This window comes from Nesoenas mayeri (assembly GCF_963082525.1).
Source record: "Nesoenas mayeri genome assembly, chromosome: 1".
Classification (NCBI taxonomy): domain Eukaryota; kingdom Metazoa; phylum Chordata; class Aves; order Columbiformes; family Columbidae; genus Nesoenas; species Nesoenas mayeri.
Window position 1 is genome coordinate 8,876,291 of NC_137541.1, and position 22,936 is coordinate 8,899,226.

Here is a 22,936-nt window from a genome sequence, read left to right on the forward strand (position 1 = left end):
GTGGCTAAAGCTCTGGTCCCATTTTCCTCAGTCCCATGATTTTGTGTTATTTCTATGGGCCACACAGGGCTGTGCGGTGTCAGAGGTGGGGTTCCCCTGAGGAAATGGAGAAGTCTCCATCCAAACCAAGTGGCTGGTCTCCCTCTGTAGCCAGTGGAGAGAAAGAGACTTTCCTAGGGCCTGTGTTATCTCCTTATCCACTCTGCAGCAGGTGTCTAAAATAAGCATGTGGCCAACGCTTTCCCTCTGTTGACTGCAAAGGGAGCTGGAGGTGGCCTTGCCCCTGTGGAGCCATCTCATGGAGCTTGCCAGGATGTGTCATTTTAATATAGGTCTGTTCCCTTTGAAGAAAGGTATGCAACAATTCTGCCAACTTCATCCACACTCTCTTTTGATACCAAACCAATTCTAGAATGAGATGTTGCTGGGGTTTATTTAAGTAGTAAAATTCTGGGCCATGAATTTGGAAATAAAGCTACAAAGACAAAACTAAAAATGTGAGTAGATATGAGTCTTGATTGTATTTAGGATCTGAATCAATATTATTAATAAGATAACTAGCTAATACTCTCTTCTAGCTAGTGCAAGGAAGTTTATAGCTTTTCAGTTAGACTACTCAGAGTTTATCTTGGTCACAGAGACCATGGGGATGATCTTCCTCATGTCATACCTTGAGGCACTCCTCAGAGTTGAACCTGAATGGCATTTTCAGGGATATCCCAATACTGGGTTTATGTCCCCTAATTTCTCTGGGCTTCCTCTGAAATTGGTGAAGAGGGGAAGGCACTTGCAAAAGATTATTCATCCCGTCCATCTTAGACATCCAGCCTAATATGAGATGACTTGTGCTCTGGGTACATCTTGCTCTTTTGACCAAAGAGGAAGCCTGGCTGAGTACTGTAGATCGCATACCATGATGGCCAGAAGTTTGAAATCAATCCTGCTTTAAGAGACTGGGAAAAGAATTCTAGTGGAATCTGTGTCCTGTCTCTCAAGTGCTTTTGCAAATCCCACCCTCTGCTTTAACATTTGTTCTGCACAGCGTCCGATGTGCTTTGTGCTTGCTCTGTAATGATACACGGTGATCATCAAAGCAGTGCGAGTGCTGCACAGTATGTTCCCCTCCAGTTACTTCCTTTCTGGTTTAATTATAACTGAGTTTGCTAATCCCAGTCTTGATTAATGAGCTTAATATGCAAATGTTATGATGAAACTGAAACTCTTTGTAATTGCTTGCAGACAGATTACCACTTCGAGTACACCGAATGTGACAGCAGTGGCTCCAGATGGAGAGTGGCTGTCCCGAACCCATCGGTGGAGTGCTCTGGACTACCCGACCCGGTGAAAGGGAAAGAATGCAGTATGTTGGCATTTTTCATGTTACAGACCACTGTTACCCGTTTGTGCTATTTACCCTTGTGTGGCTTCTTAGCTCTGTCTCTGATGTCCTGAGCATCCCTGGGCTAGTCCATCCCCTCCAATCCTTCTATTCTTCTGGAGCTGTGGAGCAGGGATTGTCTTTGTAGTGTAGTTGTATAAATCAATATCTGCTACAGGTCTAATTAATTGACAAGCCACATCTCTTAAAACACCACTTGAAAAGATGTGGTTGCTTGTCTTGAGCTGCCATACTCTTAAGTTCTGCAGCTCTCCAGTTCGATTGTAGCTGTATTGGACAAAATGGTGACCAGGAGTGGCCAAATTATATTTGCATAGTATTCACATTCTCATTACGTAACTAATCAGCTAATTAATAAGCTGAATGCATAAGTAGTGGTAAATATCTTATTTGCCTGAGTTATTTTCATGATTAAGCTTTTGCATTTTATTTATTTATGTATTTATTTTTAACAACTTGGAGTGCTTTCGTATCATGTGGTCCTGCATTTTTTAAATGTTAACACACTTCTTTGTATCTGAGGACATAAGTGAACTGCTGCTCTGCAAGCACTTTTTATCTATTCCTTCACTGATTTGTAGCTTCCCAAGCTGAACACCTGTTCCCATTGTACTTCTTTGCTCTAGCAATTATCTTCACAAAAGATCCTACAAGTGCTTTACTTTCTCAGTAGTTTGTACGAGGGTATAAATTTTTGTATCTGACAAATGGGATAAACAATGGCAACATCCTTTCAGTTGTACTGTAGGAATGATGAGATTTTATTCACTTCTGACTCTCTTCCTGTAAAGGTTTATTGTTCATTTCTTTACGGCATATATTCCAGTGTAAGGCGTATAAATGTTTTCTGTAGCAGTGCTGACCACTGGAAAGATATCTGATTGCTTGCAAGCATCATTTATAAAACTATCTCTGTCATTCCTGGCATTTGGGTCTAGTTTCTAAGGTTTTAAATGTGGCATCTCTGTATATGCTTAGGATGTGTTTTTTAATCACCGAAATACAGAGCTGGGAAGCACCTCAGGTGATCCCATAATTCACACCCCAGCCCAAATAGCAAAGTAGCAATGACTTTGTGGTTCATGGCTGCTGCTTGGCTGTACTGTTTTCAGAGACCTCTAGTGATGAAGGGCCCGCAGGCTCCCCAGATATTTGCTCATCTATTTTGTTCTATTCATTTTCCCTCCTGTTACAGCTTTTTCTGCTGTTTAATCTCCCTTGTTGTACTTCAAGCCTGTTACTTTTTGCTGTCTGCACTATAAAGGAGCACATAGTGTTATTCCTTCTGCTGGGCAACCACTTCTGGTGTACACCAGAGAACATAGGTATAACTCATTTTTTCACTTTTTCTTCTTAAAACTTGTGATAAGTGGTTTAAAGTTCAGCAATGTTGCACTGTCCTCGGCTTATTGCCACAGATTTCAACAAATGGTGTACCTCCCTCTTCATCTCCTCTTATTTGCGTGTCTTTTTGGTCTTAAATAAATTTCAATGAAAATTCAACTGTTTTATAACAATAGATTAATCTCTGGCTTCTCCATATCTGGTCCCCTGCTAGACAAGCGGAAAATTGTGCCCAGTTGATTGCAGTATTATACACCAAAGTAGAACATTCAGTTAAATACACTGGAAAACTCATCTCAGTTGATGCTTTTCCTCGTGTTGTTGTTAAGTCCCATGACAGTTCAGCTGGTTTGAGAAGCAATTGGGTATTTGACTTTTTTTACTGAGCCCTTCAGATCTCATCTCTCTGGGGTCTTAAGAGTGCAGCAGTGTTAATGTAGTTCTGTCTTTTTTTGTGTGTGTCTGCAGTAGATTATCCGACTTCAGGAGATGTCTGGCTGTATTCTGATGGCAAAAGTCATTTTAGGTTTCTTGTCTCATAGTCTTTCACCTTTTGCTTTAAGAACAGCTAACCTTTCAGGCTGAAAACATGAATCTGTCAACAGCAGTCAATCACTGCAGGAATGTGTAGGGAACACCCCTCCCATTCGGCTTGGCTAACGTGGTGGCTTTTACTGCGAAATATTTGAACCAGCGTTAGAGTTTGGCTGACAGTCCATTCTGCAATGGGTGGGATATACTGGGAGAGGCAGCTTCTGAAAATTATGTGCCCTCCAGCTCTTCAGAGTTTGCACAATAGGGGTTGTTGATGGTGAGTCGTACTGAAAATGTTGCCAGATAGACCATTCCTCACTTGTCTTCTCTGAGCTGGTGGTTTCTGTCTCATCTGACAACACAGGGGCTGGAGCAAGGATGTCTTATACTAAAAAGCACAAATTACTATAGCCTCAGGAAAATGAAAGTTTTTGTGTTTGGGGCTGCTACAACATATGTTCTCAGTGGATCATGTGTAGAGTCAGAGTTGTGCTACAGGCTTAGCCAGGGGTCGCAAACACATCTCACCAAGTAATTAATGATTCCATGGGATGCCTTCCTTTTCTCTTATGTCTAGAGTTATTTCATCTTGAGGCATATCAGGATATACCGTTAAGCATGGCATATCCTTAGAGATGAGTGATGAGTCTTTCTGGTCATTCTACACAGTTATTCAGATTCTACCATCTGGTAGGTCCTACCCTACACCAGAGCATCAGGACACTAGGGCTCATCCTGATGACTGGTAGAGTCCTGAACTCCCTTAGGTGTCTCTTTCAGTCCTTCAAGCTGCAAAGCTGGGGACCACAGTACAATCACCATAGGCAGATCGGCTATCTTCAGAAGTTTTGGTTGTTATACTAGTCCTGAGATATATCTGAGCCAACTATGTCTCTCCTCTTAAAAAAGGGTTTCAGTTGTATAGCGGCATGAGTTCTTAGGGCTTTTTTTTTGTCTCCTTGAGGCTGGCAGAGCCCTCAGTGGTCCTTGGCGGCAGTTAGGACACTGGATATGGAGGAATCTGGGAGAAAACGTGTGTTTTTTTGGAATACATCTGCCATTGCTGCTGACTTCATGATGCACTATTTTCAGTTGTTTTCATCTATTCAGAAATGCCTGCCGCTTGAGAATATCTGCTATTGATCTTTACTGCTCCATGAAAACAGAAGTGACTTGCAGGCTCTCATTAATTTTGGATCCTGACAACACTGTGCCAACCTCTCCCACTTCCAAATGCTTAGCAGTCATTCTTTTTAAATTGTCCCTGAACTAGGAATTTGAAAGACGGTATAACAATGTGTTAAATGTCTCCAATCATCTCTGTAAATATGTCTAATCTGTGGTCTCCAGTGGAGTGGAAAGACACTTGAGACTACTAAAAATGTACCAGCTCAGGTGCTTCACGTATCTGGAGCAATCTAACTGTGGCACTGGCACTTAGCCGGTGTCTCGAGACGTGCTCATTTTCAGGATGTTGTGTTTTATGGCTTTTCATTCGAATGAACCCATTTCAAATTAGGTTGGGTATCTCTGTGCTCTGCTGCATTTTGAAGCACATGCCGACCTGCAACAAAGCACAGCTGACTGTGACCTGCCCAGAGCAACTGCCCGAAACGGCTGTAGGCTCCGAAACATGCCAGGATTCATCCTGTTATGGTCTTCAAAATCTTAATCAGCAAAGTTTACTTGCAGAGAACACAGGGTCCTCTGAGAATTAATCATGAGGTTCAGCATAGAAAAGACTGTCATATTTTGACTGCATTATAACCTATTAGATGAGACCACCTTCCCCTCCTGCCACCATCCCCACAACACCTTTATTATCCAGGGAGGTAGGAAGAAAGAAGGAATCTCACCTGACAGATATTTGTGATGCTGTAGGAGGTCCTGCCATGCAGTGACCCCAGAAGTGGGAGGGAAGGTGCAGGAGCAGCTCTGCAGCACAGTAGCTCACTGGCAATGAGCTGGGACAACATTCCCCTTTCTATATTTCACTCTCCTCTATTTTTTTTCTCCCCTGATCTGCTTGACCCTGTGAGGCTGTGGCCATTGCCACTTTCAGACCCCACATCAAGGTGTCAGCCTGCATTTTGTCATTGGGTGCAGTACCTCAAGGTATAGCCATGCCAAACTGCTCGGCCACCTCTCCTGCTTGTCTGTGGTCAGAGATGGGCCATAGTTTTGACACCGGCACGTGACAATTGCAAGGAATCCTGCAGAGAGATATGTTAAAAGTGCAGCAAGGATCTTGGCCACAAAAACCACAGTATTTATGACTCCTAAAGCTACTCTGTGTGGCTCTCCCCTGTTTGATGTTTAAGATGTGCCCTCTAGGCATCTTCCCAGAACCATTTTGGAGGCAGAGTAACATTGTGCTGGGTGAGTGACAGACAGAAATCCTCCCTCAGCAAAACCCAAACTTCTGAATCACTACATTGCAACTTGAATGTGCTTAACTAATTTGGTCTTGCTCACTTTTAATTACAACAGATCTCGCTATGATCTCCTCATGCATCTCATAGCAGGAAAGGAATGTAGCTCATAAGGATTGCTGCTACCAGGGCAGTGTGCCTGGCTTTTTAAACAGAAAATATTTATGGCAGTCAATGGGAACAGTTTACTTTGGGAGCTAAGCCCTTGCCTGCACCCCCATATGGCTGGTATCTCTGAAAACCCTCTGTTTTGGTGTGGGGGCTGTGTGCTGTGTCTAATAGGGACCATTCAGGGCCTGGCAGTGGGAACAGGACTTGGCATGATGCTCCCATTGACACTACACTGTGTTTTGGTGGCCACAGTCAGGTTTTTCTACCAGCCCGACCATCTGCTGCATGTTTTACAGTCAAATTAAAAGTCTGCATTTGGACGCTGCCTTCCTTCCACATCTCCTTTCCTTCCTCTCCTTTTGTCTCACTTTACTCAAGTACAACCCAAATATCTGGTTCAGAGAGTGCCCTTGCTGTGCCCAGGGGCACTGATAAGCTTCTTTCAGCAGAGTTTGTGACCAAAGAGGGCTTAAAAGGTTCACATTTGTCCTCTAATTCTTGTTTTAATATTTACTATCTTATTCCACAGAATATGAATTATTTTTGCCATCCTAAACAGGAATGGGTTGCACCTTATTTCATAAGTATTTGTTAATTTTAAGGATGCCATGTGCATAATAAAGCAACTGTAGAGAGAATAATGGTGCAACTTCAAAATGAGCTGAATTTACCATGTTCAAGGGGGAAAAGTGCTGATAGGGACACTGCTATAGTCAGCATCTGAATACCAGCTGGAATCAGCAAGATTTCTTAAGAAAGGAGACACAAAAATATTGATAATATGGAAGAACTTGACCAACTACAGTGCTGTGGAGTTGTCAATGGCTCTGCTTAGCGAGCTCCACCTATATCTGGTGCCACTAAGGCGGGAGCAACTTCTTTGAAATCAGAAACGTGCTTCAGTTTTGAGGTGGAGGCCTGTGAGCGTGTGCCAAGAGGTCAGCGTGTGAAAAGCTCCACTGACTTCAGAAAATAGACTGTCCTTAATTACAATGGGCTTTTGTGGGGCAACGGACTTTACTGGGGACTTTACCAAGAGCAAAATTTGCCTAGATTTATTACTACTGAGCTGTGTTTGTTGAGTTTATTCTAACTTGTGTCATCTGCTCCTAGGATACCATAGGAGGAGATATGGATCTTCCTGCTAATTGCTGTGCATTTTAGACACAATTACGGCAAATGATCTTTTTTTTAAGACTTGTAGGTTTTATAACACTTCAAGGCAATTTAAGTGATCTGCAGAAGTTTTAACATTATGCTTTTGTAACAGAAAACCTAAATAGAAGGTTTTAAATTGTGTTCTCTCAGTCTCTGGTAAGACTGGGTATCCCAAGCCAGGAAGAAGTGGATCTGCTCCTAATTCCTTTGAAGTCATTGGGAATCTGGGAATTTTATAACATATGGTGTATAAGCATATGTACCTCTGTCTATGGATAATATAAAATCAATGTTATACATCTGGCAAAATCTGTGTGCTTGTGTTATGGCCTTCTGACATAAAGTTTACACCTGTTCATTTTCAACTAGATTTGTATTCAAGCAAATTTTGTGTAGTCTTTGTGCTAAAGAATTGGTTCTTCTGGAGTTTTACTTAGAATTTTCAAATTTGGCTAAAAATAGCAATGATAAGTTTTAGTAGTTTCTTTGATGTTTACATTATCACACATGTAGATATGAATGTCCATACAAATACTCCCATGAGAATGGTGTTATTTATTAAACAGTCACATTTATTTATCTCAAAATAGTTTGTTACATAATCAAAAAAATGTATTAACACCGCAGTGTCATTGTCTTCATAAATGAATACATGTAGGAACTACTTTTCATAGGGCTTAAATGAGTCCAGAGTTACAGCCTCTTGAAGCAAACAAGAATCCCAACAAAACATCCTTTGTTTCAACTGAAGAAGAAATATGGTGACACCAGCATAGCTCTGAGGACTAGACATGTATCCATGCTCATTTTTTCTCATGGCTTGAAAGCACTGGATCTTGTCTTCATCAGCCTTGATGTACTAATAATTTTTTCATTTTTGTTGTCATTCAGACATTGCTTCTTTGTGTATTCACCTTGGAGGAAACAGTGAGGTCAAACTATTAATGGCTGCTGGTGTTTAACCATGTCATTTAGATCTGACATGTGCACATAGCTATACATACATAAGGTGACAGATGCTGTTGGGTATCCTGAGCTGCAGGGAAGTACTATTTTGAGATAATGTTCAAAAAATGTGTTCAGAAGATCTCCCATTTTGTTCATCCATCCTTGAGATTGCTCACTCGAATGGTACATGCTGATGTCTTCCCTCATTTTCACTAACACCTTCTCTTCTCCCCTCTCTATTGAACAGTTGTACGGCTCCCACAAAACTGACTGTCAACATATAAGAGTCGCATATGGAAGGTTGCTCTCTCAAACCTTAGTATGAAAAAAGTGGATTCTTAGTGGGCATGAAATCCAGGGAATCTGAGAATTTCTTCATATGCTATAGATTTGGCCCTTGGCTTGTCATATATTACCTAGCAATTAAGGATGTCTGACAGAGAAAACAACAATATAACTTTGGCTCTCGAGCCACCTCTGACATGAACAGCAAGATGCGCAAGAAGTAGATTTCAGAGTCCTGATCTTTATAGGGGCACTTTTGTGTGTATGGACAACAGGACTGTGCAACTCAATTTTATCTAAGTCTCTTTAGTACCCGTAGGAAAGTTTTAATGTATTTTCTGGAAGGCAAAGGCAAGTCTAGAGCACCCTGGGTGGGGGACTAACACACATCAGCAGAAGCTGCTCTGAGGAGCACTTTGAAGCTGAGGAATTAATGCAAGGCTGTCACGTAGCAAAGATGTTTAGCCAGCAGTGGTGTGCATGGCATAGTTTGAGAGCTGCTGCTAAAAGGCTGTGATTTAGCAAAGCACTCAAGCAGATGTTTATTTCTATTCTTAGAGCATCCCTGCTAACGCATGTTCCTAACTCAAGTTGGGTGGATAAGTCCTATTGATGGCATTAGGTTTCCCACCTGAACTGAGGCTCGAGGCTCCATTTTGGCATGGCATTTCCATCTGGATGTTTTCCTAATGCGTATTGATACCCTGAGAGATACCCCAGTTTTACAAGTAATTTTTTCCAGATTTTGTCCTCTGTGCATGAGCAATACGTTGTCTTTGCAGAAAAAGTCCCATTGTTGGCTTTTTGAAGCAAAGATTCTATGATGTAAATAGTTAAAAAAAAAAAAGGGCTTGCACTGAACCCACAGAGTTTAATTCCTGGAGAACAGTTACTGCGAACTGCATGTTGATGTGTGTATAGAGACTTCCAAGAAAAAAGTTGGCCTTAGTATCTTTTGTTGATTTTTTCACCCTATTTGTGTAGATGGTGTAATTAAATAAGTTAAATGCATCTTCCTCTGAGTCACTGATTTCTCTTTCAACAGGAAAGCAGCTGGAAAGACCTTGAGATTTGCTATGACTTGGTAGAGGTATGAGAGGCAATCACTGTGTGTATGTGTGTGCAGAGGACATCTTGAATGGCACCAGAAGCCATTTGCACCAACCATTTTGGTTGATGAGCAATCAAAATAAGCCTGATGGAGTCAGGGGGGTCTGGAGTTGCTCCTGTGATGTGTTTTCCTCTCACTGTCCATCAGGATATTGTCTATCCAACTCTACAGACCTTAGGAGCTCGGATACTTGTTTCCTTGTTATTGATAATCCCTTGTCAGGCTGCTCCGAATCCCCATGTAGAGGTAATTGGTGTCAAATGTGTGTATGTGCATATTTGTTGAGGTGCCACAGAGACAGACTATGGGAAAAAGTATGAGGTTGGAGTAGTGCAGGGTAAGGAGAATAGATTTGTAAGCAGCAGAAAGGAACAGATGGCTTTGGTTGTAATGCCTCTATTTATATTTAATGTTGATATTCCTCTTGGAACACCAGCATTTCAGTGCTGGAGAGATACTTACTCACTTTAAGGTATTTTTCATGCCATCTCCAGTGCTGAACCATTAGGGTGGTTGCTGCAACCCTGGCAGCAAATGTGCTTGCTAACCTCTTGGTGATGACTGTTTTCCTCCACTCTATGCCAGATTTTCATGAATTTATTGAGTATTCCCATTCCAAAACCACACCTTTGAGTCCAAATGATCAAATAAAAGTGATAATAAAACTGTCCTTTGTGCCAGGCCAACTGGGGTAAATGTTCTTGTCAAAAATGTGAACTGGAAAAAGCATTGCTCTTTTTTTTTTTGTAATTTCTTGGATAAAAAGAAAAATTATTTACTCCTCTCCAAGTTACATCAGCTTTCAGTGTGATCACATTTCAAGCCTAAATGGCCTTGACAGACTTTTTTCTTAAATTAAGATTCAGTCTGGTTCCTGGTAACACATTGGGATATAATGACTGAAGAAAACGAACATCAATTATTCACAGTCTATTGGAGAAGCCTTGTATAAATTATTCACGGGAGACATTCTGAAGCTAGCTGAAATTATAGGAAACATCAATAATGAAGCAATGATTTACTCCCATTCTTTGGCTTTCTTTATGTCTCCTCATCCTGTACTTTGGTTGGTCCTTGGTTCCGTGTTGTGTGGACCCTGACGTCCCAGGGTATCACTGAACTCTATGTACTTGTTTTTGGCCACATCTTCCCCTCCAGGTTTGTGGCATGTGTCTGCTGAACCCTGCAGCTGCTCAAAGGGACAACTATGGGATGCTGCCCATCTCATATTTCCTTTCTGAGCTACAGTTTTCACCTCTGCCCATGGGAGGCTGAGACAATTCAGCCCAGACCCTGCCTGCAGGAGATGGCAACATCTCACCTGCATCCCAGGCAGTGGGGCTCTGGATGAACAACATAGGAAGTGAATGGAGAGAGATGGAAAGCCAGTGTCTGAGATTATTTTTCCTGTGTCTTTTCAGTGGTTTAGGTAGAATTGCTCCACTGCTAGCTCCTTCTAATAATGTTATAATCTGGCAAAACGCAGTCCTATGTCTTTTTTAAAACTGTAATGTGTTGAGAGCCAGAGGGACACAGAAGGATGCACATGAATATGCACGTGCTCAGTGGCAACAGAATAAACAGAAGAGCTGAAATAGTTCTAGGTGTCATAAGTGAAAAATGTCTGGAGAAAAATGTCTGCTGAGAAGACCGATTGTGGTAGAAGTAATGAGTCCAAGTGATGTGGGATGGGAAACTACCTGAGGGAAGGTGTGAGACTGAGCAGCCAGTGCTGCATAAAGGAGGAGAACGATTGAATATGTTACGGTTTTGGTGAAGGGGACTGAGGCTGCTTTGATTGATCTTAGAGTGAAATCACAAATATTCTGATCCCTCTAACAGGGTAGCTGTATCTGAGAGATATTTGACATAAGAAAACACTCCAGAGGAAAGTTTCATACCTCAGAAGAAGTTGAGTAGTAATATACTTGTGAGTATCTACTCTGTTAGTCCAGGTGTGTTCATGATTAGCCTGTCCTGACTGCCAACATCAGAAAGTTAAGCAAAGTGAGATTGTTAGGGTCAGTGAACAGAAATGTTCCAACTGACATTGATGCCAATCCATCAAAATCACTGGGAGGGCCACAGCTGTACTAAAAGCCAGAACATGACCCTGGCACCTTGCAGTCAAAGGGCAAATGAGGCAAGCTGATTTATGATCTGTTTTGCCTTCTGGGGAGCTGTTTCCATGCCTGCAAAGTGATTGGAAAGTGCAATCAGATCTGCAAAGTAATCTGTTGCAAGCACTCCTTGGAGGTGGACACGCAGTGGGAAGGGGTTCTGCTTCAGGGTGCCCCACATCTGTGGTGTGCCCCAGAAGGGAGGTATGAGACCATCCCTCTCCACTCACAGAGTTTAAGAGGAGGGAGGTTAATTAGATTCGGTAGTTTAACCTCTAAGATTGAATATAAAGAAGGAAATTGATACGAAGGCGAGATAACACCATCAGATGGTGTCCAGTTATGGTATGAAGCACTTGAGAGACAAAGGGTCCATCACATGCCATGACAGATTGTTCCAGCAATCAGTCATTCTTTCTATTTGAAATATGTGCATTATGTCCAATTGGAATTTATCAGGGTTCAGTTTCCAGAAGGTGGTTCTTCTTATGCAGTTCTCTTCTTGATTAAAAAGTCCAATGTGATCCTGTGTTTTCTCCTTCTGGAGATACTTACATATTAATCAAGTTGACTCTCAATCTTTTGATAAACTAAGAAGACTAAGCACTTCAGATCTCTCACTGCAAGAGGTTACCTCTCATTTTAAAAGCATTTGAAGTCCTTTTCTTTTGCATTAACCTCTTAAAAATGCTGAATCACAACTATATTCAGTATTAGAACAATCCACTTGCCTGCAATGTGCTCTAAATATATCTGCAGATCTCATTAACACCTTTTGGATGTCTTGATGAATAGTGGATCCACTCTGACCTTCAGGCTTTCTCTTCTCCAGGATACATTTCTGCCTTCTGCAGACTTTGAGTGGGCTCAGGCTTGCTGACAGATCCGAGTCGCTCATGTTACTTCAGGGTTTATCACTCTATCAGTCTCTCACCAACCAATTTTAATACCTTTTTTTTTTCCTATTAGCCTGCAAATCATTGATAAAAATGTGGACTCAGTCCTGGGGCCAGCAGAACTGGCCCCTTCCTCCCTGCTCAGTGATGGTTTCCCACCGACAGCCCTGTCTGAGACGTGTTACTCAGGTGGTTCTTAATCCATTTAAGATGTGCCTTACCGGGACTGTGTGGTGCTACCTTCATCAGGATGACGAGCAAAACTAAGTTAACTGTATTGGAAACCCTAAGTCTATTACATCCGCTCAGTTGCCTTTATCAAGTGACTTGTAATCCTTTTAAAGAATGAAATGAGGTCTGTTTGACAAGACTTATACAATGGTTTTGGTGGGTATTAATACTGTAGCTCATGTTAATTTTTTATGAATAGAATCTTGTGCCAGGTTTATTGCGTGCATGTATGAATGCATGTGGCTGCCTGTGGCAGTGTCTATCTAACAGTACTTTACAGCGTCTTTTGTGATCAAGACCAGTCGCCTGTACAAACCACAACATTTTTTTTCCTTCTGTATTTATTTTAACAAAGCTACAGCTGCAAATCACCAATAATTGCATCGGCTTCACTGGAGCTAGTGAAGACATCAGTGTATCCAGCACCACAGCATGTTGGGCCGTTGCCAGCTGCCTCTGTAAATGTTCTTCCAGGTCATGAAACCTTTTAAAGCATTTCATAGGTTTTTTCATAGAAAGAAAGAAAATCAAATTCAGTCGTCACAATGTGTGTGGTTCTGTGTAAGCTGGTGTGTACTACTCAAACTGATATTCAAAAAGTGTAATAGCAAAATATGGAGCTGGAGAGGGACAGGAATAGTAATGTCCAAACAGGATCAATAGTGTCAATTCTGGGAAAGATTTCAGAATTGCTCATGTGATTTAACACTTAATTCTGTTTTCTGAAACATGTTAGACATGTAAGGAGTTATTCAATAGAGATGTTTTCTCTGAAAAGTAGGTATCAAATGCTTAAACAAATAGCCTCTGGGGTTGAGGACAGGTGGTGTTCACAAAGGCTGCCTCTAAGCCAGGAGACTAATTTTCCCTCTGGAGTCTGAAGCAAGAGGGAGGGTTTAGTGGGTGATGAACCAGAGCTTTACATGCTTTAAATTCCTGAAACTTCACATTGCACCTTAACCTCCCTTGTGGTGATACTGTCCTTCCTGTTGACAGCATCTTGAGTGTGTCACCCCCACAAACACAGCGGTGCTGCGATAGCGTCAGATGTTTCTGTAGACAAGGTCAGCGCTGGATCTGTGCTCAGCTGTGTATAAGTGAGATGGAGCAATCACAAATAAGGTGAAGTGCCAGTGCCCTGGGACAGATCATCTGTCTGTGCCCTGTCCCCACCCCAGGCAGGTGCCTTCTGGTCCATCGTGGGGGACATCTGCTCTGAAGGGTCCCTCTGGGCACAGCCACAACCTGCCCAACTCCAGCTGGGACAGACTCCAAAATTGATGCTGCTTAGATTTAAGAGGGTTTAGCCTGGCTTTTGGTCTCCCCCCTTGCTGGAGGAGCAAGTTATGTGACTCTAGGAGATGAGACCATCTCAGTGCTTGTCACACGCTGTGTTTCCTCCCCATCGCCATCCAGCTGCTCCCAACTGCCTGGAACGAGACCAAACAGTGCATCTGTTCCAGTGTCGAAAGTGGTTCATGTTGCCATTAGCCACGTTCAGCCTCAAATTGAACCTGGCAAGCAGCTGGCATGCTCAGAGCTTGTTTGCTTGCAGACGCATGTGTTTTGACGGGAAATGCTTCTGCCTTTGAAATACGATTCTTAGAAAAGAGAAAGAAGGTAATTCCTACTTAAATAAGAAAAGGGCTCATCTCTCTCGTGGAAGGTGAGAGATGGATGGCAGTGTCCTGTGCAGCAGCCTGCCTGATCTCTTATACTTTTTTTTTCCTCTAAAATGATCAGGCTGCAAGGAGTTAAAACATATTAGCACAGTTAAAGCAATAATCTCTGCTCAACCTCACTGTAATTGAAGAGGAGGCTCTGCTGCCGTCTGCATCTTCATTATGTCACGAATCTCTCGCAGTTACTGAGTCCTTATTTGAAACTCAAAAATCTGGAACATGTGGTTAAGCAGCGCTCTCTATTTCTTGATATTGAACTTTCTTTAAAAAATGTTGAAACTGTTCATGAATTTGAATATGTCATGAGAGAGCTCACTTTTTTTTTTGACTTCACTTCCTGATGGCTTCCCTGTGCACTCTTCAAAAGGAAAAGATAAAGCAGGATTTATTAATCATGCCAAAGCAGTGAGTCAGGACACCTTCATGTATTTAAGGTGAAAAGCTTTATAATATCTGGTCCCAGCTGGGGAAGTGCTCACTGTTTTTCTCTGGGTCTCTGAAGAAAGCTGGGCTTCTGAACCCAGCGGCAGGTGCATCCTATGGCTTGAGCTGAGGTTGCAGATGTAGCCAAATAGGATGTTGGCCCTACAGCTCTGTCATCACTGCCTACAGAAAACCACTTTCCCCCTCTGAGTGTGGATTATTTTCCTGTCTGTCCGTCTTTCACAGAAATCCATTGATATCCCTACCCCAGCACCTGTCCCTGTGAGGCTCCTGCCCACTTTCCATCCTGATCCATCACCAACGAGTGATGGGGTTAGAAAAACAGATTTGTTGGCTGAACCAGTCCACTGTTTCAAATTCAGAATATGTTGATATGACCAAGAGGGAAAAATGACCCTTTGGCAGATCTTTTCATCAAAATGGACGTTTCATCTGGATTCCATCAAGGGTAATTACACAAGAAAATGCTGCAAGAGCCAGCACAGAAGTGGGAACCTGCACTGCAGTTGGATTCAGATGGAAATTAGAGTTACTCAGTCATGACTTCATCAAAGTACTTACAGCCAAACAAGTTTTTTCTGCAGTTAGATAACTATCAGCACATCTATAGAACTGCATATGCTGGGATTTCAGCCGGCATCAGTTGTTTTGGGCCAGTTTCATCACTTTGGCTGGCAGTCTGGTCTTTTCGTACTGCCAGACTATGAATTTATGTCTCTTAAAGCAAGTATATGAAATATCCACCATTGCACAACGTTGCATGCGTGAAACAGTAAAAAATTCCACCATCTCTTGGTATGCGAGTTGTCTGCTTTGCTCTGAATCCTGCTTTGGCTAAACTGGTGCAGTTAAGTTTAAAGATCTGCAGGCAACATAGGAAATACTGTGTTCTGCAGAAAGTGCTTGCTTGTTTTCCATCCTGGATGTTCAGTCTCAGAGAGGACATGGTGCAGCATGGGGCTGGGGAAAACTTCTTTCCTTTGAGGTGCCAGAGCCCTGGATCAGGCTGCCCAGAGAGGTTGTGGAGTCTCCTTCTCTGGAGACATTCAAACCCAGCTGGACACATTCCTGTGTGATCTGCTCTGGTGAACCTGCTTTAGCAGGTGGGTTGGACTGGATGATCTCCAGAGGTCCCTTCCAACCCCAACTATCCTGTGATTCTGTGAAAGCAGGATGGTCTGCTGTTGCAAAGAGCATCTGGGCATGAGTTACAATTCCTGGCACAGACATGAGTCTCTCTGGTCACACGGGACTTCAGCCACTGTCCAGGTTTCCTCTATATAATGAGAATATTCTTCTCTTGGCAGGTAGAGGTGATCAGACTGGAACATGGGGTGCGTAGTTACTTGGAGCAAGTAATTTTAGAGACATCAGTAAAAACACTTTGTGGACATTCATTCTAAATTATACTTCCCCTAGTTACATATGCTATTACTGTCTTTGCTGCACTGGCAACCAGTGTTTATTTTCTCAGCATGCTCATATCACCCCATTTGCAAGACACAGACCCATTAGTGATCTTTTCCAAGACCACCTGCTCTATCAGGCAAGATGTTCAATGCTTTGTAGGCAGCCCATGTGAGGAAAAATGTGGGGAGAGCCTTGGATTAGGCCTGCAACTCTCAGCTGAGGCTTGTAGTATTTTATTACAGTCTGTGTGCTGCCATACGCCCTTCTTAGCTATACAGGTTGGTGATACAAGTCTACTCTGGCTTCCAGGTGCTGGTGATTTTAATTGAGTTCAAAGTATAACAGATGGGTGAGCAAGGGTGAGGAGAACTGGATTACAAACCCTCAGTCTCACGAATTGCTTTTGGACAGAGTCTGTGGGTAGAGATTTTGTTTCTAAAACCTTGTTTTGCCAACAGAGACAAGCTGTAAATCAAGAGCTGTCATCTGAGATTTGGTTTCAGTGCTACTGTGTCAGGGAAAAAACAGGCACTGGGGAACATCTCAATTTTGTAGCCAAAGTTGATAGTTCAGCTTTTGTGTTCCTGGGGCTGGGGAGTTCTTGTGTGATTCTCTTTAGTCACAGTTCACTCTTAATTAATTAAGCGGCATAAAATTAATGGAAATTAATTGGGATTAATTTATCCATTCATATGTTGGAAATTATTGTCTCCCCAGCTTTCTCCTGTGCCTCTGGCGAGTACCTGGAGATGAAGAACCAGGTGTGCAGCAAATGCGCAGAAGGGACCTACTCGCTGGGCAGCGGGATCAAGTTTGACGAGTGGGATGAGCTGCCAGCAGGATTCTCCAATGTGGCGACTTTCATGGACACGGCGGTGGGCTCGGCTGAGAATAAAGCCGATAGCTGCAACAAGTAAGAAGTTCTGTTTGCGCCTGGGTTACGCAGCCATGGGTGAACCTGAGACAGCTAAACAGCATAAATCATAGAATCGTAGAGTCAGTTCGGTTGGAAGAGACCCTCAGGATCATCCAGTCCAACCCAGCTCAATGACTCACCCGAGCTCTCTGGAGGGTGACCAACCCCAGTAATGGCCAACAGCAGTGGCTGGAAAGCGAAATTTTTAGCAATCTCTTTGCTGTCATCATGGTCTCCTCAGGCTCATCAGCAGTTAGTGAGTCTAAGACCAGCCTGGAGCTCCTCTTAGTTGTAACTGGAAAGCTCCAGGGTCATGGTGGCTAAAATGTGGCTAAAAGGTACTTTCACAGCTTATTTAGAGACACATGGTGGTTGCAGAAGGCTGTTTCTGAGTGTAATTAAACGTATGTTGGGCCTATGGATAATGAACCTTTCCTATGTAGGCTAGGTCCTAAATTTCTAGTACCATACCTTTTCCCATACATATTTTAATGAAAAGTATTATATTTACATGAAAAATAAATGGAATTCCAGTAATGAATTTAGAAATTCACTGCCGTTAGCTATTGTGGGATTCTGGGTTCTTTCTTAAGTAATAAGTTTTTGTATAGTAGAGTAAGAAAAGTCTCCTCAGTGTCTCTGCTCTCAGCTGAGGCTTGTTTTGTTTATGTTCATCAGCTCTTCGTGGACACCTCGAGGGAATTACATCGAATCGAACAGGGATGATTGTACAGTTTCTCTCATCTATGCTGTGCACCTGAAGAAATCTGGTTCTGTCTTCTTCGAATACCAGTATATTGACAACAATATCTTCTTTGAATTTTTTGTAAGGCCTTTTATATGATGAATCCAACCTTATATTGTAAGAATTAAATCCAGATAAAGACCATGAGAAACAACTTTTTCCTCCCTTTGCATTCCCCATATGCCCATAGCTTGTTAGTGCTGAACAAGATTTAAAAAAACCAGCCCTTTTCTTTCTGCCACTTATGCTGCCTTTTGGGAATGAATTTCAGCTTCAAAACTCAAGACTTAACTGATTCTATCTACCATGTGCTGGGATTTTTTCATTAGGGATCATGACGGTCTCAGTCCAGCCTTTTATAAGGCAGCTGTTGGTAGGTGCTTCATTTTGGGAGTGGTTGACTTGAGATGCCTTTCAAGGCACTTGAAGTTTTAAAAGATTTCTTCCAAGGTGGACATCTAGAGCCTGAGGTGCTTCAAGACAGTAGTCTTAGCAGAGACTTTAGTTTTAGGTCAATTTGGGTAATAGCAATTGAGATGAAAAGAAAAGCAGGAGAAGAGACAAAAGGATGATCCTTAAAGAAGAGACAGAAACAACAGTTCTCAAGAGAGATTTAGGAGTAAAAATTCCGATGACTTTCAGTAGGAATTAAGCTTTGAGGACGCGTCCGCACTGCAAAAATGAGGGACTGGGGATCATTAGCTCTGAAATGGGAGCAGCCTGACCGGACTTGTATCATGCTGTACCCAAATTACCAAAGCAGTCTGATGAGCAGGGATCTGAATGGGAAGGACAACGCTGCTCTGCCCACATGGATGGACTGGTTGGGGTCCAGAGAGCCAGAGGGTTCCCAGGTGCCCCACATCGCTGAGATGCTTTGGAAGTTTCTACCAAAAGCTACATTGCTTTCCCTGGCAATGTTGTACCTGCCACTTGGGACAGAAAAAACCTAATGGGAGGGCAGCTCAGAGGAAATGACTGGAAATGTTCAGTCTTCTCTGTTACTGCCTCTCTCTCTGCCTGGTGAGTTCCGGTTTTCATCCAAAAGACACAGCTCCTGGTATCTCACAGAAGTGCCAAACCTCAGCTAGTGTTGGTTAATGTTTCTTGAAGCTTGGAGAAAAGTGCAAAGTATCCTTATCCTTAATAAAGATGGGAAAAGAAGAAAAATAAGCTGCTGGAGGAACCCTATTGCTGCTACATCAGTGCAATCTATTATACTTTGATAATGGACAGTGCAGACAATATTATTTAGCATTTCAGTCTTATATTAGACTATCCTGCCTTCTTCAAGGGGAAAAAAGCAGACTGCTGTCAGACGAATGCACCAAGATTACAAATCCTAGCTCCAGTTGCTTGACAGACTGATTGCTCTGCTCTTGCAATGAAGCAAATATATTGTTTCTCTGAGCACTGGCTTTGAAAATGTTTTTTTCATTATTGCTTTTATCCATACACCACTCATTCAGCTCCTTAAATTTATCATTCCCTGTTCAAGCAGCAGCGAGTGGTGCAGTCCTTCATAGAAATGCCCATGTCAGTGACTCCTAGTCAACCTCGGTATTTCAGGGAAACCATATTTAACGTTGCTCCCAAAGTATTTTTTTTTTTCTCCAGCATATCTTTGTACTTAAATATATTTAACAATGACACTTCAGCTCTGGACAGTGACATTTCAGTGGCAGTGGCTTGCAAGTTGCTGAGAAAGGGTGAAATTTTGGGGCTTGCCAGGCAGAGGTGGCTGCACTGCCAGTCTGAGGGTAAGCAAGGAGGTGCCCTCAAATGTGGGAAGCAAGTGTGGATGCTTCTTGTTAGATACCCAGTGCCTCTGCATTCTGCCCTTTCCAGATTCTTTTTACACATTGATGCCCTTTACACCTTGCGAGAGCAGGCTATATATTCTTATCTCCATTTTGCAGATGGGAACTGAGGAACAAACATGCTGTAGTTCAGATTGCTTAAGATAATTAGGCAAATACCTTCTACTTAGATACTTCTTCTCACCTCTTTTCCTCAGATCTGTTGATCTAGGTGGGAATTAAGTGCACAGATGCTTTGGAGGATATGGGGTTACGCGACTCAGACTTGATGTGGAGCAACTTTGAGGAGGATGCTTGGCCCCATGTCTTCTGAAAGTGTTGAATTGGCCTTTCTCCCTTGTGGAATAAAAGCTGAGTAACTAAACTCGTACCTCAAAGGGACTTGACATTTTTTCTTCAGAGAAGACCATGATGAGAAGAAAGAAGTGGACCGTTGTGAGGCCATGCACCCAACCCTGCTGCAAGGAAAGGCTGCTGAGCTGCATTGGACCTGGGCAAGGGACAATCGACCTCCCACCTCTGCCAGGGCAGACCCTCCATGGCATGTTGCCTCTCCCTTGATAACATTACTCTCATCCCTATTGAGGTCCAGTTGCAGGGAGATAAAGACATAAGAGATACTGGCTGCAGAGAATGCAGTTTGTCTCCTAGCTTTGGCCTGTCTACTCCTACCTCCCCTCTAATTTAGAAGCTTGTGGCCTCTGGATTTTAGAGAATTTGGTCTTGGTGGGCTCAGAAGACAGAGTCTGACCAGATAGTGAGAGGACAAGGCTGAGATCTCCTCCTGCTCTCTTTTTTTGATCTTCATCAGAGGTGGTCATTGGAGTCACTGTTAAGCTGCTAGCAGGTTTTGAAAGTTGAGGTTTTTCTGCCACAAATAAGGCAGCTGCTATCCTAAATATGTAGACAACAGGAACAAAGCTGAATCTTATAATTCCTTGCCAGCAGTGATTACGCCAACAGATACATCTGATTGTGGTCACTGATCTCTTGTTTTTAATTAACAGATACAAAATGACCAGTGCAAAGAGATGGAGTCCACAGCAGACAAATGGGTGAAGCTAACAGACAACGGGGAATGGGGCTCTCATTCTGTAAGTGTGCAAAAAATTCCTTCTGAAACTTTTATTCCATTTGTAAATGTCTGTGATTTCCTCTGAGCACTGAGCAAATAAGGGCCAGATCCTGTGAATGCATCTGAGGAAGCGCGGCTTTCCTGGCACTGTGGGCAAAGCCCTGAGATCTCTAAGGGGCTGATCCCAAAGCATATGATATAGATACAAGACTTCATATTGATTTCCCTGGGCTTTGAATCAAGTGCTTTGTGAGGTAAATAGATTTATGCAAATCCGTATGCCATAGTCGCTCTGCATGGTTATAATTGAAATCTTACACAAAATGATCACAAAACAGTCAAAGGGCTGGAACAGCTCTGCTGGGAGGACAGGCTGAGAGAGTTGGGTTGTTCAGCCTGGAGAAGAGAAGGCTCCGGGGAGACCTTATTGAGGCCTTCCAGTACTTAAAAGAGACTTCTAAGAAAGATGGGGACAGACTTTTTAGCAAGGCCTGTTGTGATAGGACAAGGGGTGATGGTTTTAAACTAAAGGAGGAGAGACTCAGATTAGACATGAGGAAGAAATGTTTTACACTGAGGTTGGTGGAACACTGTCCCAGGTTGCCCAGAGAGGTGGTGGATGCCCCATCCCTGGAGACATCCCAGGCCAGGCTGGACAGGGCTCTGAGCAACCTGAGCTGGGTGATGTTGTCCCTGCTCATGGCAGGGGTTTGGACTAGATGGCTTTTGAAGGTCCCTTCCAACCCAAACTATTCTATGGTTCTGTGATCTTCTACAGCAGTTATTTGCTCACGAGAACACAAGATTATTCCCTGTTTCTCAGCAGAGCAGCGGGAGCGGTGTGTGTATGTGGAGAAAGGCAGGATGGGCATTTTATTCCCAGGTCTGTGCAGAAGAGCGGTGCGTGTATGTGGAGAGATACAGGACGGGCATTTTATTCCCAAGTCTGTGCAGAACAGCTGGACTGCACCCAGCTTGTGCTCCGTGGTGTTTTTCCTGGTTGAAAAATAACTTGGCAGCCCTGAGATGGCTCCTGCAGCACCGATACGAGCATGTCCATGTTGGGAGCAGCAGCCGTTTGGCTGGCCTGTGATCCAGCTGGCCAAGTTTGCTCAGTGCACAGACCATGTGTAGACCAACTCAATAGCTCACGGTGATGCCTGGCTACCAATATACCATCATACCCTAATTCCCAGAGCCATACCAGCAAAGACCCAACATATGTGACATTATGCCAGAAGGAAAAGGCTTTTTATGGGCATAGACAGCAGTCTAGTCTCTGTTTTCCATGGTCTGCTTGTTGTCCTGGAGGAGAAACCGTATCCCTGAGCCAGCTCTTGTTGGCAGTGCCTGTTAGCTCAGGTGCAAGCCCTGCACCAGTCACATCAGGAGGCAAGAGAGCTGGGTGAGGAGGGGTGAGTGTCACAGGCTGAGATCTAAGGCCAAGGCATCTACTTGTGTATGCTGAGAGATGTAAGCAGTGTCTGCATGAGAGATGCTGCCATCTGAGCTCATCACCTGGGAAGTGCAAGTGTCTCCTCTGACTATGAAGGTTGTTTGTATGCCTTGCTGAAATGTAGACACAGGAGCTAAGTGAGATGACTATTCGGACTCCCCTCAAGGCTTTTGTCTTCACTGCAAATCCTGTCACGGTGGCTTCTCTGAGCCCATTTTTCCAGATCCTGCAGCCTCTGCTCTCAGCGTGCTAGTCCTGCTGCACTAGAACTGATATTGGGTATCTCTGCACCACACAACATGATGTTTGGTTCAATATGGTCCCAGTTCTGTTGTTACCTGTGGTAACCCAGCTCTCTTCTGCTCCCCTGGAGAATAGGTGCTTGGAGAGTGGGAGATACAATGTGCTGTGTTTCCACTTTGCTGAATTTTTGGACTCTTTATCCTGGATGAACAAAAGCTGTGGTCCTGCCAGGCCTGTACAACAACTGTAAATCTCGTTTTCCTGGACCCCTATGCTGATAGAGTTTATCCCTCTCCTTGTATGAAAATAGAGCACCTTCAGTCCAATATCACTATGTTGTCAGTAGGTATGTTGTACTGGGCTAGTAGATATCATAGAATCATAAAATCATTTTGGTTGGAAGAGACCCTTAAGATCATCGAGTCCAACAATAACCTAAATCCAGCACTAAACAATGTCCCTAAGAGCCTCATCTATGTGTCTTTTAAACACCTCCATGGATGGTGACTCCACCACTTCCCTGGGCAGCCTGTTCCAATGCCTGACAACCCTTTCCATGAATAAATGTTTCCTAAT

At 43.1% G+C, this 22,936-nt stretch overlaps 1 protein-coding gene across 1 annotated transcript in view; it reads left to right on the forward strand.

Moving 5' to 3' along the window:
- Nucleotides 1-1,245: 1,245 nt before the first annotated feature.
- The window catches only part of ELAPOR2 (endosome-lysosome associated apoptosis and autophagy regulator family member 2), a gene marked incomplete at its 3' end in the record, with an annotated part of 49,341 nt that continues 27,650 nt past the window's right edge, over nt 1,246-22,936 (forward strand). The window contains 4 exon segments of the mRNA XM_080347620.1: nt 1,246-1,360; nt 16,823-17,018; nt 17,700-17,847; nt 20,594-20,680. Coding sequence (XP_080203746.1) covers nt 16,855-17,018; nt 17,700-17,847; nt 20,594-20,680 — 399 coding nt within the window. The 5' untranslated portion in view covers nt 1,246-1,360; nt 16,823-16,854.